The following is an 18,144-nucleotide window of genomic DNA, read 5'->3' as shown; positions in this document are numbered from 1 at the left end:
TTGTTATATTATAGTTCGTTTCTGTGTGTTCCTTTTTAGTGTTGTGTTTCCGTTGTGTCGTAGTTCTCCTCTTTTATTTGATGTGTTTCCCTCACTTTTAGTTTGTAACCGGGATTTGTTTTTTTCTCAATCGATTTATGAATTTCAAACAGCGGTATACAACTGTTGCCTTTATTCATGCATTGTTCAATAATTGCAATTATAAATACACACAAAACTGAAGGATTTATCCCAATCAAATTAAGTTTGTTTGGCAGAGAGGATAGTCATTACCTTTTATAAGGCTGGCTTAGTTCCCCATTTTGTTCAATACTATATCAATATGTTGTACTTACCTCCCTTGTTCTACAATCTCTCCTTCCTGTAAAACTAGAATTCTATGTGCATGTATAATTGTAGAAAGTCTATGAGCTACTATAATTGTAGACCTGTTTTCACACACTCTTTCTAAAGCTGACTGTATATTTCTTTCAGTTTTAGTATCTAATGCTGATGTAGCCTAAAAGACATAGACATTTAAGTTTCTTGTGTACAATTTGGAAATTAGTATGGCGTTCATTATCACTGAACTAGTATATATTTGTTTAGGGGCCAGCTGAAGGACGCCTCCGGGTGTAGGAATTTCTCGCTACATTGAAGACCTGTTGGTGACCTTCTGCTGTTGTTTTTTTCTATGGTCGAGTTGTTGTCTCTTTGGCACATTCGCCATTTCCATTCTCAATTTTATAGACAGTTTATATTGTTTTTAGTACATTATTGCAGGACACAGAATGGAAAACTGAAATAAAATTTTATACAGCTTTGAATAAGCATTAAAAATCTTAGTTCTATCTTTTTATCCAAGAAAATTATGGATTTAAAAAAAGATGTCTTCAAAAGTAATAATTTTCATTTTTGTATGTAAAATATTTATTTGAACACAAAAGATGACTGTATTTAATTCTTTTTTGTTTTCTTAGACTACTGAATATAAATGTTCAACTAATAACAAATTTTCTATCAGGTTGTATGTAGACTTTGGCAAAACCATATGCGTAAAATTACATATCCACGAAAAGGCAAGTTTTCTGCAATCCACAAAAATTGGTATCCACAGTATTCAAATTATCAAATTTGGAGCTAATAGTGGAAAAACTGAAAGGTCTCAGTTGAATAAAGTCTTGTTTTGACATGATATTTATGTACCAAAACATTCAAGAAATTTTGTGGATTTTTACATTATTACATTTTTATACATAAATCCAAGCTCTAATGCATTAATTCTTTTTCCTATGCATAAGTTCTGTATTTTTTTTCTAATTTCAATTGTATCACCATTAAATAAACATACATTCATACCACATCTTTTTATATATGTAGGACTCTAAAGTGCGATGGTACTCTTAAGTGCGATGGTCACGCTAAAGTGTGATGGTCTACGCTAAAGTACGATGGTGTCTCATGCTAAAGTGCTTTGGTTGTTTGTTCGCTAAAGTACAATGGTGTATCACGCTAAAGTGTGATGGTCCTAAGGGTAAGATTCGAAGTATTAAATCATCGAGATTTAAAAAGTCTTTTTGCAAAAGCTATTATGCTAAGGTATAACATATGTGATAGGCTTTATAATTTACCGATAGGCGGAAGTAATTGTTTCTAAATTAACAAGTCCGACCAAGTAATAATTGTTATAAAGGTAAATTATGTTTTGCTAATATTATATCTCATGTAAAACAAGTTTTTAACAATTCGGAGCGTATTGAATATTTGGATAATTGGTGTAGATTGATGTTCACACTAATGTTACAACCTCCCTTACATTTGTCATTGAAAATTAAAAATCCCTAATTCGTTCATTGTCCGAATATGCAACATTTATTTGCATAAGCTTAAATCTAAATGTGAGATACAAGTCCTTTTTTCAGCACTCGAAAAAAAAACCATTGTGATTCAGCCGACAAAAAACGGTTAAATTCAATCAATTACTCGTAAGTCATGGACATATGGTGTAAAAAATGTTAATCAAATATTCCTAATTTATTTTCCGGTATGTTCATTTTTAGTTTGTGTAAACAACTGTTAACGTCATTATCAAACTACGTTTTTCATCTATATTTTCCCGGACCATCACACTTTAGCGTATGGAACAACGTACTTTAGCATAGACCATCGTACTTTAGCGTCCCCATCACACTTTAGAGTCCTACATATATATATAGCATTTTTGTGAATATGACAGAGTATTGAAGCATATTTCAATGCTAAAGTAAGTAATGTTTGATTATCTCCCCTTAAAAATGTAGTCTCAGGTAGTGGTCAACAATTGTGTAAAGTTTCATGTTTTAGTCATTAAGGAAAAGCACTTACACAGCTCAATGACAGACAGACATGTAGATAGATGTATAGAGTGATTTAAAACTTCCAACCCAACTTAAACTTGTTCACAGCTCAATGACAGACAGACATGTAGATAGATGTATAGAGTGATTTAAAACTTCCAACCCAACTTAAACTTGTTCACAGCTGTATAATGAAAGATGGACAAATATTTTTATAAAGTTTTGGTAATTAGATATACCTCATCCATTAATACAATAGCAGGAGATTTTAATATTGTTCTGGCTATTGCTACTCTTTGTTTCTCTCCACCACTTAATTTTAATCCTCTTTCACCGACTACTGTTTCATATTCTGAAAAGAAAAAACACAATTGTTTGAATCATTTCAAAAGTATCTATCTTAATCAGAACCATGAAGAAAAAAAGACAATAAAGGGAATTATTTCATTACCCAACATATAAATTAATAAAATAGAGCTTGTGAAATTATATAGATAAAGATTTTACCACTGCATCGAGTGAGATACGACATTTATCCACTCGAGACAGTTAAATTTTCAAATTTAAAACATGAAGCTTGGAGAGCGTTTTAATATTGAAAATTTACTTGTTAAGATTGGATAAATATCTTATTACACTACATTTGGTGGTGGAATCTGTTTCTCTAATGATTCTTACAATAGTTATTCACTCTTTTCAAATGATCTGCAAAAAGATGTGTTCTTTCTATGTGACGTCATCAGGCATGGTCGCCTTTTTTCATGCCATCACAATAGAAAATTCAGAGGAAAGCAAGAAAATTCGAAGTCATAATCGGATTTTAACCAATGAAGAACTGAGATCAAACGAACCACACTTTGATTAAAAAAAAATAATACAAGGGGTGCATAAAGGGATAAATTAACAAAGAATTTGAGAAATTCATTTATCTGGTTTTATAATTTTTTTTTTTTAAATGTTCACTTTTTTCTGTCTAAACCTAAGAAAAACTGAACAAAGATAATTCCTACATTCTATACCCTTTCATTTCTGTCCTACTTTTAGGAAACGTTAGAATTCTTTTATGTATATCAGCCACATCTGGTGCACAATTGCTCCCTCTACTTACTTTTAGGAAAGGTTAGAATTCTCTGATGTATATCAGCCACATCAGCTGCATTGTCTACTTCTTCGTCAGTTGCTGTAAACTTAGAATATCGTATATTGTAACGTATATCATCGTTAAATAAAACTGTATCTTGTGGTACCACACCTATCTGTTGTCGTAATGATTCTTGTTTCACCTGGAATGTAAAATACATTTAATTCTTAAGTCTTGATAATATTTTACCTCTACCTTTCCTTCTCTTCAATAATATCCCTCTATTTTTAAGATAAAGGATGATTTCCTCAATAAATTAGATTGATTGTTGCAGTTTGCCTAACATTCAGTGTAATTCATTTAGTAATCTGTAATCCAAAATCTTTCTAAATTTTTTCTCTTTTTTTTCCAGTCAATGCAAATTTTTTTTTTTGATTCAGTATTTATCATGTTTATGTTTGTTAGGACTTTTTGTTTAATATAAATAGCATATAATTTATCAATCTTTTGTTTTGAACCTATGGCCTATTTTTTTTTTACATATATTCTTGTAACTTTTAATAAATGCTGTGACAAGCAAACTATTCTTTAAACATCAATTCTTGTATTATATCTACCTTGGATATATCCTGATCATCTATAATAATCTGACCACCAGTGACATCATAAAATCTGAATAACAACCGTATAATTGTACTCTTACCACTTCCAGAGTGACCAACCTGAAACAATCAAATAATCTTCAATAAATTACATACAATCAAATATTTCGATCATTTAGGTCTTTCTAATATTATAGCTTTTATATATTTTTGATTGTCAAATATTGAGTTAGAGCCATCCTGAGGCAAATACATAAAAATACTTATTCACATCTATAAAATGTATTTTCAGAACCTGTATAAAGATAACTTACTGTATTCTAAACATATTTACATTTTTTCGAGTGCTAAGATAACTAATGTATCTCTACATCCACATGTTTGTAGTAAACACTCAATTAAAAAAACTATCCCAGACTCTAACCTTCACTTGTCTTGTCCTAAATATTTTTAAACTTTTACACATTACATATTATACATGTACTGATTAAAATCCAATTTTTTTCAGAGGTTTTGTGCTGAGAAACTGGCAAGCTCAAACATACACAATATAATAAATCTGTTTGAAACACTGATGAAATTGCTAAATTAAATATTACTTTAAAGGGAGTTCTTTATTGAACAAAAACATTTTAATTTATATATATGAGCTCCAAGTATTCACACAAATTGTCTCCCTTTTGTATTCACAACTTTATCTTACCAGAGCATAGGTCTGACCAGCAGGGACTGTAAAATTTATACTCTTCAAAATCTGTTTACTGAAAAGTAAATATAAGTTAAAATATTAACAAGATACAATTATGACACCTAAACCGTCTTTGATTAATCTAGTATTTTGTTTATGTAACCATTTTTTTTAATGGATAAAAGGTCTGTTTTCAAACTTGGTTATTTTTTCTAATTTTTATTTCCATGTTTGTATTTTTTTGTAAATCAGATGAGAGAGAGAGAAAAGTAAAGCGAGGGTACAGAACTAAATAAACTAGTTCATGCAGATAAAATCACAATTTATACTTCACTTATTTGTTAAACTGTTAATAAATCTTAAGACTTAATGTATTAAAACAAAAATGGTCAGATCTACAGGTTACTTTGTTCTTATAATTACCTTGGATCATAATAGAAGTCAACATTTTTAAACTGTATTTCTCCATTTTTCAAAACAATATCCATTGCATCTTTAATATCTTTCACCTGGAATTGGAAAATGTTAACTTTACAACATGCTTAAATAGGAACAAAGCTATGAACTTGATCAACGAAGAGGAAAAACAAGTAAATCCTTCAGAAACATGTTCCTAAATGTCACAGCTTTAGAATCTTTTTCGTGAACAATACCTTATTGTTACTTTTGCTTATCCATGTGGTGTATGTTTAGTTACATTAAAGTTTTATTAAATAACATGATGACAACTTGAATATCAAGCTGATTTCACTGTATCAATTAAAAAATACATTAAAAAAATGTCACGTTGAGAAAGCTTGAACAGTATCAAATTTCCCATTTTTGTTAAAAGAAATTCTGAAGTTTAAAAAGTGTTCAATTGATGTAGTTTAATTTTATTTTATTTTCAATAGAATAGTAGTAGCTTATTACCTCTTGGCCTTCATCAAGAAGATCAAACATGTTTTCCATGTCAACGAAAGACTGCTGTATCATTCTGATAAAAGAAGACTAAATGTCAGATATTTATCACAAATATAAATAAGATATTAAAAAGTACAAATCATACAATGAAAGGAAAATACACACACAGCATGAATAACAATAGATCCAAGGCATATTTATAAATAATTCCTTCACATGCGCCTAAGATACAGTAGATAAGAAGCAAGCTTAAATATACATCTTATCTTATCATTTGTTTAAAGTCTGATACCTTGTGACAATTGCCATTAAATCCTAGTTTAAAAATTAAGCTAGAATTCATTAAATATACTTTTTTTCTTAAATCAGTAGGTAGTGACAAAGGTACAGAAATTCTAATGAATGCATAGACAAAGGTTTTAGAAAAATAAATGTGGTAGATTGCTTCTCCCTGCCATTGGGTTGCTGTCCCTTACATATAAACCCTGCATCGTCTTTTAAAACAGATCACAGAATAATTCCATTCATATGGTTTATAAAACAAATACAGACCTGTAATATGTTCCCAACCAATTTAAAGGTCCATACAGTTGCATGAGATAAGTACCAAACAAGACATAGTCCCCAACAGTTAGATGTAGGTTACTGAGACTATGGACCACGGCCCAGGCACACAGTAGACAGCCTGCTACAGTAGACATGGTTATCACAAGGTTCTGTAGTGTATTTAACACGTTTAATGTGGCCATTGATTTCCATTCTGCTTTCTGTAAAAAAACAAAAAAAGTTTAGGCTTAGTATTCTTTGAAGTAAATATTTATTGTGGAAAATTCTATTTTCATAAATATGCCATAATAACATTTCAAAATAAAAATAAGATATCTTAGTCATTTTAAAAAAAATACTGACTGTAAATTCACCTACTTTTGTTAATAATTTGAAGTGTTTTACCCTCTTATCAATTATTTGTTTACATCCTTGTTTCTAAGTAACATATAGTGGTACCAATGTTTACATCCTTGTTTCTATGTAACATATAGTGGTACCTGTCATTTCATCCATTACCATCTACACATTAACACCTATGACATTGATATGGAAATACAATTACAGCAGTCACCATTTATCTTTTTTCAACCAAGTTAAATTGAATGTTTTCATAACTTGCCAATTCTAGTAAGGTTGTTATGTTAGTGCCATGTAAAATAAATCATTGATAATTGAATTCTCAAATCAGAATTCCTGTAAATCTTAGGTAAATATCAATTATTTATTCTAATCAATCCATTGTTATTATTAATGAACTTACTTGATATTTCAGTATGGCATCATCATATCTGTTTGTTTCAAACTCTGAGGCTCCATAATATTTTACCTAAAAAAAGAAGAAAAATTTAGTCATCCCATTCCATATAAAAGTACAATAAATGAAATTGTGGACTTTATGTCTCTACATATATCTTATTGCTAGTTTGTTTGTTTGGATGTTTGTGTTGTAGTTTCACTGATATATACCCCATTTTCCCTTCCATTTACTATAATAACCAATTGATTGATTCAATTGATTCCATAAGCATTGATTTTGTCCTTAGTTTTCTAGTTTATATCTTCCTCTGACTAAAGTTATCTGAGATGTGTTTTAATAACTAAAGTGACGTTTTTCTCCCTCTGACTAAAGTTATCCGAGATGTGTTTTAATAACTAAAGTGACGTTTTTCTCCCTCTGACTAAAGTTATCTGAGATGTGTTTTAATAACTAAAGTGACGTTTTTCTCCCTCTGACTAAAGTTATCCGAGATGTGTTTTAATAACTAAAGTGACGTTTTTCTTCCTCTGACTAAAGTTATCTGAGATGTGTTTTAATAACTAAAGTGACGTTTTTCTCCCTCTGACTAAAGTTATCCGAGATGTGTTTTAATAACTAAAGTGACGTTTTTCTTCCTCTGACTAAAGTTATCCGAGATGTGTTTTAATAACTAAAGTGACGTTTTTCTTCCTCTGACTAAAGTTATCCGAGATGTGTTTTAATAACTAAAGTGACGTTTTTCTTCCTCTGACTAAAGTTATCCGAGATGTGTTTTAATAACTAAAGTGACGTTTTTCTCCCTCTGACTAAAGTTATCCGAGATGTGTTTTAATAACTAAAGTGACGTTTTTCTTCCTCTGACTAAAGTTATCTGAGATGTGTTTTAATAACTAAAGTGACGTTTTTCTTCCTCTGACTAAAGTTATCCGAGATGTGTTTTAATAACTAAAGTGACGTTTTTCTTCCTCTGACTAAAGTTATCCGAGATGTGTTTTAATAACTAAAGTGACGTTTTTCTTCCTCTGACTAAAGTTATCCGAGATGTGTTTTAATAACTAAAGTGACGTTTTTCTCCCTCTGACTAAAGTTATCCGAGATGTGTTTTAATAACTAAAGTGACGTTTTTCTCCCTCTGACTAAAGTTATCCGAGATGTGTTTTAATAACTAAAGTGACGTTTTTCTTCCTCTGACTAAAGTTATCCGAGATGTGTTTTAATAACTAAAGTGACGTTTTTCTCCCTCTGACTAAAGTTATCCGAGATGTGTTTTAATAACTAAAGTGACGTTTTTCTTCCTCTGACTAAAGTTATCCGAGATGTGTTTTAATAACTAAAGTGACGTTTTTCTCCCTCTGACTAAAGTTATCCGAGATGTGTTTTAATAACTAAAGTGACGTTTTTCTTCCTCTGACTAAAGTTATCCGAGATGTGTTTTAATAACTAAAGTGACGTTTTTCTCCCTCTGACTAAAGTTATCCGAGATGTGTTTTAATAACTAAAGTGACGTTTTTCTTCCTCTGACTAAAGTTATCTGAGATGTGTTTTAATAACTAAAGTGACGTTTTTCTTCCTCTGACTAAAGTTATCCGAGATGTGTTTTAATAACTAAAGTGACGTTTTTCTTCCTCTGACTAAAGTTATCCGAGATGTGTTTTAATAACTAAAGTGACGTTTTTCTTCCTCTGACTAAAGTTATCTGAGATGTGTTTTAATAACTAAAGTGACGTTTTTCTTCCTCTGACTAAAGTTATCCGAGATGTGTTTTAATAACTAAAGTGACGTTTTTCTTCCTCTGACTAAAGTTATCCGAGATGTGTTTTAATAACTAAAGTGACGTTTTTCTTCCTCTGACTAAAGTTATCTGAGATGTGTTTAACTAAAGTGACGTTTTTTTGTTCCATCAACCTGACTTTGGGATGAAGAACAGCAATAAAACACTGTTCCTTTGTTTTTGGTTTTGTGCACAGTGCTTATTTGTAATCATATCATTTACATAATCTTTTCTTTTGAAGTTTATTGCCTTGTTATTTCAAAGGTGAGTTATAAATCTGTAATTTATACGAGAACAAATGTATGCCCAGTTTTAAAGCTTTTTTTATTTCTCAAGTTATCAGTTATAAAGAAACTGATATATTATGTCTTACTGTTTCAAAGTTGAGTAAGGAGTCTACAGCCTTTGTATTTCTTTGATTGTCCATTAAATTCATTTCTCTTCGATATTTAGTTCTCCATTCGGTTATCGATATTGTAAGACCTGTTAATTTACAAAGATGCATACATGTATTAACTTCATAAACTCATGTTACATATTGGATTATAATTGTGTGCAAAATATTTGCTTATAATCATGATAATATAGAAATACTGTTAATTAGCTGATTTTAACTAATAACCCACATAAAAAAAATGAAAATATTGAACTTCTTAAAAAGATGTAACTTTTGATTATAAAATATTTCATTCTATAAATCAAACTCACAATCCATCTGTTGTAATACAAATTTGGGTAATTATTGTTTATATGTTTCTTAGTGTACATACCTAAATACATAGCCATACATAGAAATACAAGGAGTCCAAAGATATAGTTGAAGGCAGTTACAAAATATACCACAGCAATTGTAATATCAATTATAGTTGGTAAAATGTTGAACAAAACATAGCTGAAAGTAGAAAAAATATTATCACTAAATTCAATTATCAGGCACAACTTAATTATAAAAAGTAGTATGATTACCTATGAGACAACATAGAGTACAAATGACCTGGATGTAAGAATTTGTTTTATAAAATCATGGTCTAACCAAACAATGACAATAGAGTACAAATGACCTGGATGTAACAATTGGTTTTATAACAACATGGTCTAACCAAACAATGACAATCTTCTTCAATCATTGTTCTTAATCAGTCATAACATTCATAGGTCTCTTCAGATTATAGAAAGGTATTGACACTTTTTTATAGTTTGTTCTTATGATGTACTGTTATACCACTGTCCAGGTTAGGAGGAGGGTTGGGATCCTGCTAACATGTTTAACCCCACCAAATTCTGGAAGTATGTGCCTGTCCCAAGTCAGCAGCCTGTACTTCAGTGGTTGTCGTTTGTTTATGTGTTACATATTTGTTTTTCATTCAATTTTTGTACATAAATTAGGCTGTTAGTTTTCTCATTAGAAGTGTTTGTCATTTCGGGGCCTTTTATAGCTGACTATGCGGTATGGACGTTGCTCATTGTTGAAGGCCGTACGTTGACCTATAGTTGTTAATTTCTGTGTTATTTTGGTCTCTTGTGGAGAGTTGTCTCATTGACAATCATACCACATCTTCTTTTTTATATTGATGTTGACAGCTGTTGCTTTGTTGATGGTCTCTCCTATATATATATATATATATATATATATATATATATATATATATATATATATATATATATATATATATAATAGTTGCTAAAAATAGCAACAATCAACAGTCAATCTATCTAGGTGTGGATCAGTTTGTAAATAAACTGATGCAGTTACTAAATTAAATTATATAAGTGTCTAAGAATTTAACTTTAACACACTAATGAGTGTTATAAAATTAGTTGTTATATTTTATATATTATTCACGCAATATTTCGCTTAACAAATTAGCTTCATCGGGCGTGTGCATCTATCTTGGTGAAATCGGATGCATGACAAAAAAATATCTTTGTAGCTTGAGCTACACAAAGTTCGTGTAAAAGTTTTACATATTGATTGATGGTCTACATAAAACATATTTTTGTCGTTTATTGTACATAACAATTTTTAAATCTTAACAAATAGTTGTTTTAGTTAAATAGAATGAAATTCATGATTTATTCCTTTGGTTTTGGGTAGAACTGTTTTTCATCCCTCTCATTAAGTCCATCAGGTTCAAGAGTATGTAGCTGATGCATATTAAAGTTACATTCTTAGACACTTATATATATATATATATATTCTCACCTTAGAAGACTGTTCATACTTGTAGTACCTCTGTCCATCACTCGTAATACTTCTCCTGTTTTCCTTGATAAATGCCATCTTAATGACAAACTGGAAATTAAATTTGCATAATATATTAAAAGGCATCAGACAAAGATGACAGTTATGAATACTTTATTAACTACTATCATTAGTCACTCCTAACAGAGAAAATATTTAAATAAAAAAAATTGTAACTGGTTAGTATAATGTTGAACTTAAAATTAAATTGGTATACTATCAAATGTAATGTAGAGATAAGATTTTAATCAACTACAAATTATTATGTTAAATATTCCTTAAAATATGTTCAGTCATTTTACTTACTGTGGATGCATTCATTTTCATGGATATCAATTTTCTTGGATTGTGGATGATTTATATCTTACTGGATATTAGAATTCAAAGTTTTGCCAGTCTGCATTCAAATCTATAGAAAATGTTCATGTGTTCCTTATTTATTTTACATGAAAATTTGTGGTTAACTATATCAAAGAACTCTACGAAAATTAGTATCCCATGAATTATATTGAATCCACAAGTAAACTATTGAGAAAAGTGAAGAATTAACTTTTTTGTAAGATTTTTAATATCATAAATTATGCAGAGATAAGTATATTTAAGTTGAACATACTTGTGTAAGTGACTGAACAATTTCACAGAGATTCTTCTGGTAGTGTACTGTTGAACAGGTATCCAGAAAAACGACCTCATATTTGTTAAAAACCCTGAGGTTGCTAAAAAAAATAAAAAAATAAAATGCAAGTATAAGACAAATTTAATTGACCTACTTCACAGTTGTTAACTAACCACATGTATGAAACATATAAAATAATTGTTAACTAACCACATGTATGAAACATATAAAATAATTGTTAACTAACCACATGTATGAAACATATAAAATAATTGTTAACTAACCACATGTATGAAACATATAAAATAATTGTTAACTAACCACATGTATGAAACATATAAAATAATTGTTAACTAACCACATGTATGAAACATATAATTAACATGTCCACAATGGTATGATATACTATCTAATGTCATTGACATGTCCACAATGGTATGATATACTATCTAATGTCATTGACATATCCACAATGGTATGATATACTATCTAATGTCATTGACATGTCCACAATGGTATGATATACTATCTAATGTCATTGACATGTCCACAATGGTATGATATACTATCTAATGTCATTGACATGTCCACAATGGTATGATATACTATCTAATGTCATTGACATGTCCACAATGGTATGATATACTATCTAATGTCATTGACATGTCCACAATGGTATGATATACTATCTAATGTCATTGACATGTCCACAATGGTATGATATACTATCTAATGTCATTGACATGTCCACAATGGTATGATATACTATCTAATGTCATTCTATACAAAGTACATTTATCATAGTTATTGACATAACAAAACCAAAGGGGTCAGAAAAAAAACAATAAAAAGAAAAAAAAAACGATGCATATTAATTGTAAGGCTAAAATAAGTTACTTTAATTTAATTTTGTAAACAGATATGATCAGATATGGCTATTTACTTTTGTCTTTTACGGTTTTGAATTACACCAATCTATGGTCATCAATTTTATTTTATTTCCTTTTTTTTTACAAGTAAACTTAATTTCAAAAGGCATATCTGTACCACATCTATATGTTGATATACTGTCTACTACTTACAATGTGTTTAAATAGTTTGATCAGGTAAAATCTAATGGTTTCTATATTAGTAGTATTTCAATTTCCTAATTTTATCACCTACCAGATCCACATAAAAACTTCAGACCACAATAAATAAGAATATAGTCCCATCTAAACTCTGGACCAGCCTTTATTACTGCATCCTCAGATGACTGGACAACAACTGTTAAACTGTTAACTGAAATATATAAAATATACCAATTAAGTTAGAGCATGACTTGACAACAATTATTGAATAGTAAATACCAATATAATTAGTCTTTTCAAAATTATATTCTTGTACTGTTACAATCCGAAGTAATACTCTTTACAACTTGCTATAACTAATAGCCCTCCTGCTTTGGTAAAATGGCTAATTTAACACAATATCAGCTATAAAAATAATTACATGTAAAGAATATGAATTACATCAGTTCTGTGTATTAGATCTAACATGTTTTTCAGCAACCATTCAAGAAAACATTTCAATGTGAAAAACAGGGACACTGCCAGATGTTGAAGGCAATGATTTTATTGCATAATTGAACTATATATTGAACATTCACAACTGAAATAAAAAAACAACCTAGGGTAATCATGATGACCATGATTATTAGTAATGTAAACATAAATAAGCCAGCTAATACAAGTCTAAAAAGGCAGTATAAGCAATCAATAATGTTTCTGTAGGGGTATTAATAAAGCAAACGAAGTTTAAAATTGTCCTATCTGGTTAAATTAACATCTAGGCAAAAGGTGTAGCTAGGACCAAAAACATTGTCAGCACTGCTGCTACCCAGAGATATCAAATACATGATCAATAGACACCTAATTAACATGCTTACCTATATATTTGCTATAAATAGGAACAAAAACATTGACAGCTCTGCCTATACCGAGTGATACTAAGCATAAGATCACTAGACTCTGTCGCCATAAACTTCCTTTAGGCCACACATAAGGAATCATGATCTTTAACTTCTTAAACACATTTGACCATGTTGATTCCTGGCCTTGATTACCCCTAACCTGCAAAAAAACAAAAAATATTTGACAATGGGGATCGGTGATAATAATTACCCCTAATCTGCAAACATAAAAAAAACATATTTGACCATGACAATTTGTGTCAATAATTATCCTTAACAAGCTAAATTAATCATTACTTATTGTTTTCAGCTAAATTAAATATGAGAAACAGCCATAACGCAAAAAGTTATTTAACTTGAAACAGCACCTTCGCATACAATATTTTGAGGGCAACATATAATTTTTCACATGTTTCTTATACACACAGGAACTAAATATCAAAGAGAATACCTGAAAATGAGGCAGATATGGCAGTCTTTGCACTTTCCACATAAAAGTTTGAAAGCATAACATATACAAAAATTAAATGTATTTTTAACTGATACCAGTTATCTGTCTAGTGACCATATGGAAGGTGTAATTTTGATATTTTGTGATATTCAACCTCTAGGGACTAAAAATAGGCATTTTTATAACTCTTCCTTGGCAGATATTTTTTTCTAAAATTGACTTTAATATTTTTATCAAGCTATATGTTTAACTAGTTGTATTATTCTATTTCTTTTAATTTATGTCATTGTCACAGTCTTTTACCAGAGATGCTTTACCTGAAAGCTTATTCATTTTATCACTAAAATGTAATCAGGATTCCCTTTACCCTGATTGGCTATAATAGTTAATACCCTATGTACTAATTTAGCAACAGATAGTATAATGATAGAAATGTAAGGCCACCATGGTGGACATTGAATTTATCAGAGTATGTCCCAGGTTTTACTGTAGTTGTATATGTCTGTTTTGACTGATACAGATTTACATCAAGCTCACCTCATCTTCATCATTGACCAATAACTGATGGACACTTCTTGGTAACCCAGGTGCTTTAAGTCCTATTATAAATACAATCATAGTACACACATATCTGACAACCCATAATCCAAACTCTATCTTGTTGGAATCACTGAAAGATATAATATAAATACATTTAAATTGGAATTATTCAAAATGAATTGTTCTATTCAATAGATATAACCGTAGATGTTGGGTTACTGTCAATGATATAACAATAAGCAAGTATCAAACAGCTGTTTGTATAATAATATGTCCATCTTAAAATTGACCCTGAATGTGGTTGAGGGCATATGATACAGTTACAGGGGAGGTAATGACGTTGCTAACGTAAATTGTTATTTTCACAACGTCAAACTTTGACCTATCAGGACAAGATCCAGTTTTTAACTGATTTTATCCTTCAAACTTATTTTACTTGAAAACGAGTTCATGGACCCCTCTTTTTTAAAAGTCCATTTGGTTTGATTACGCGAGAAGATTATGTGTGCCAATTTTCATGAAAACGTAAATAGTGCAATTTTTTAAAATTTGATAAAAAATATAGGCAAAAAATTAGGGTTTTGATGAGGTTAAATGATTGAAGAATAATGCCCTTAAAAAATGAAGATTAGAGAATAACGGGCCAAAAAAATGAAGATTAGAGAAATGGGTGGTCTAATTTTTTGAAGATTAGAGAAAAAAGGGGTGAAAATTAAATATTTACAGAATAACTGACCCCCCCATCCAGTCCCTCAAAAATGATGTTTTTTCCTACATTCATGAACATTTGATAAATATGAGTTGTTTCTGAATAAAAAAATGTATAAGTTTTTAGGATACTTATTAAATACAGAAATTACAAATTATTTAACAAAAAACAATTTGTGTTTATCTTTTAAAACAAAAAAGTTATGTCTTTCTTTCGAAAGGGAAAACATGGCCACAAATCCAAATTTTGAGCAAATATACAAAATTTCGACCTCATTTTACTCAAAAAGTAGCACATGAAGGTATATTTTTTATTACATATTTGATTTAATCAGGTAAAAAATAGTCAATATGGAAATTTTTATCAAAATGTAAATACGGGATCAAAACTGTATCATATGCCCCTTAAATTACTAATATGTACGGGTACAAATAAGAAAAGAAATGTTCAGGATGCTTTCCCGGTTTTCCATTCATTTGAGCACTTAGATGTTTAACAGTTATGATTACAGTAGATATTTCTAAAAGATTTTCTTGGTTCTAATATCTTGACTCGTTAGGCTACTTTCTTTTGTTAATTCACACATCTATGCTTAGTTTATATTGATTGGTTGATTGTTGAAACTCCACTTTCAGCACTATTGACTATATTGTGGAGATCAGTTTTTACTAGGGGTGGAATCTGAAGCTCTTGTGTATAACCAATATCCTTCGTTTGATTTGAACCTCCATGTGCTTGGTTTAAACTCACATCCACAGTGTGGAAAGGCTAGTGATAGACCACTTGCATTGGCCACTAGGGCCATTTAGTTTATATTGATATAGTACAACATACAGGAAACAATTAAATAAATGCAAAGCAACAGTTTCTCAACAAGAATAATTTTAATCTTGCTTTGCAGTTATGAAATTATGCTTTTTCTTCAATTGTACATAAAAAATATTTTTTAATAAAATTGAGAATGGAAATGGGGAATGTGCCAAAGTGACAACAACCCGACCATAGAAAAAAAAAAAAAAAAAAAAAACAACAGCAGAAGGTCACCAACAGGTCTTCAATGTAGTGAGAAATTCCCGCACCCGGAGGCGTCCTTCAACTGGCCCCTAAACAAATATATACTAGTTCAGTTAAATTTAAATTTAAACATATTTTATTGTTTAAAATGACAAAAGGATCAGACACAAGTTTTACAACTTAGTAACGTCTTCTCCAAAACAAAAACAAAATATACACAATAATTAATGAACACATCAAAAATTTCATACTAACAAATAGTTTAAGAATAAAGACATGAAAACAAAAGGAAACTTTTTGAAGCGAATCAATGGATTTTAATCGAGTGCATCTTTTTACTGTATAAATACGACACAAACACACCGAATGGTTAGTGGAATTACCTATGCGCAAATTTTGTTCTTGTGGACATAACTTAAATAAGTGTGTGTGTTTTTCTCATGATAAAGCATGGGATCTTAACATATAATCCAAGTTTACGAAAAGGATGTATGCTGCACAATGGTAATTATAGATTTGAAACTTATTCTTATATTCTTTCGTTAAAATCCATTGAATCGTTATTGATAACAAAACATAACAGTAAATATTCACCAAGATCATTCGATTATTGTCATTACATGTATATAGAAATATCTTTAATCACATGTGTTGTAAACAGAATTAAGGTTGTCAATGCAGAGAAAAACGTTTGGTATTTTTTATATACCTTTGAACAGATAAACAAATATTATCATTTTTTTCAGTACTTAAAGCATGATCACCAAATAATAATAAATCTATAGTAATATTTACATTTAAGACATTAATTTCGTTTAACATCAGATTTCTCTGAGCTGAAAAATTAATACAATATAATAGATAGTGTTCAACATTTTCATTCATAAAACCACATGCACAATATGCATTTTGTATCAAATTTGCTTTGAACAAGTCAGCACGCAGTGCGCTACATCTGTTACGCAGCCTTGTGTGTAAAACAGAATACAAACGATCTCCTAAAGAACCAAATCTCGGAGATTTATTATTTCTATAGTATAGTTTGTGCAAGTTTAATTTAAAAAAGGAAAATGTAGGAATATGTCTTATACTTAAGTCTAAAGAGTTCCACAGTGCAATAGATGACGGAAAATAAGACTGTTGATAAGCTGATAAACGATTTACGGGAATAGTAATATTTTGACTGTTACGCAAATTATAATTACAAATATCTGATACAAAATCCGGAACCAAATCGTGTAAATAATCTGGCGCTTGGTTATTTATAATCTTATAAAACATAGATAATTTTTTAACCTCCCGTCTGACGCTTAATTTTTCCCATCCCGTCTCCAAATAGATACTGTTCCGGCTAGCGTAACTTGTTAATCCCGTAACTATTCGAGCAGCCTCGATTTGGATATTTTCCAACCGATCAGAATTTGTTTGTCCACAGTTATCCCATACTTCTGACGAATACTCCAAAATTGGCCGAATAAAAGTCATATAAATTTTTTCCAAATATTCCCTCTTAAGTCTAAATTTTAGTTTTCGTAAAACATTAAGCTGCTTCGAAGTTTTTTCTATCAGCTTATCAACATGTTTACTCCATTTACAATCACTACTAAATATGACACCAAGATGTTTATGCGTATGAACTGGCTCTAATGTAGTGCCATCAAAATCAAAAGAAAAATTACTTTGTATAGTTTTCATACTGAATATCATAATATCTGTTTTATTTGGGTTAAACTTCACTAGCCATCTGTTTGACCACGCATTTAAATAAACAAGATCTGTGCTGATTAAATTTCTTAAGATCGATTCATTAGGAGCAGTATGACCTATTGAAGTGTCATCTGCAAAAAGCCTCCCAAATCCAGAAAAACCATCAGCTATATCATTAATATATATCAAAAACAATAACGGTCCTAATACCGAACCCTGAGGCACACCGGCGTTTAATTTTCCAAATT

General features: G+C 30.1%; 1 protein-coding gene across 4 annotated transcripts in view; it reads right to left on the bottom strand.

Moving 5' to 3' along the window:
* LOC143065495 (ATP-binding cassette sub-family B member 6-like) overlaps nt 1-18,144 on the bottom strand; it is a 45,955-nt gene that overhangs the window by 2,385 nt on the left and 25,426 nt on the right. For all 4 annotated transcript variants that reach the window (XM_076239084.1, XM_076239085.1, XM_076239086.1 and 1 more), the window contains 16 exons: nt 14,464-14,596; nt 13,452-13,635; nt 12,689-12,805; nt 11,522-11,624; nt 10,870-10,959; nt 9,437-9,558; nt 9,040-9,149; nt 6,899-6,964; nt 6,142-6,356; nt 5,599-5,662; nt 5,110-5,195; nt 4,702-4,759; nt 4,014-4,118; nt 3,424-3,598; nt 2,555-2,667; nt 336-499 (listed from right to left, as the gene is read on the bottom strand). In XM_076239084.1, the coding sequence (XP_076095199.1) occupies nt 336-499; nt 2,555-2,667; nt 3,424-3,598; nt 4,014-4,118; nt 4,702-4,759; nt 5,110-5,195; nt 5,599-5,662; nt 6,142-6,356; nt 6,899-6,964; nt 9,040-9,149; nt 9,437-9,558; nt 10,870-10,959; nt 11,522-11,624; nt 12,689-12,805; nt 13,452-13,635; nt 14,464-14,596 (1,905 nt within the window). The remainder of the gene's footprint in view (nt 1-335; nt 500-2,554; nt 2,668-3,423; nt 3,599-4,013; nt 4,119-4,701; nt 4,760-5,109; nt 5,196-5,598; nt 5,663-6,141; nt 6,357-6,898; nt 6,965-9,039; nt 9,150-9,436; nt 9,559-10,869; nt 10,960-11,521; nt 11,625-12,688; nt 12,806-13,451; nt 13,636-14,463; nt 14,597-18,144) is intronic.

The sequence above is a fragment of the Mytilus galloprovincialis genome, chromosome 2 (genome assembly GCF_965363235.1).
Source record: "Mytilus galloprovincialis chromosome 2, xbMytGall1.hap1.1, whole genome shotgun sequence".
In the NCBI taxonomy this organism is placed as follows: domain Eukaryota; kingdom Metazoa; phylum Mollusca; class Bivalvia; order Mytilida; family Mytilidae; genus Mytilus; species Mytilus galloprovincialis.
The sequence above is the reverse complement of the archived record's forward strand: the minus strand, read 5'-3'. Positions and strand labels throughout refer to the sequence as shown.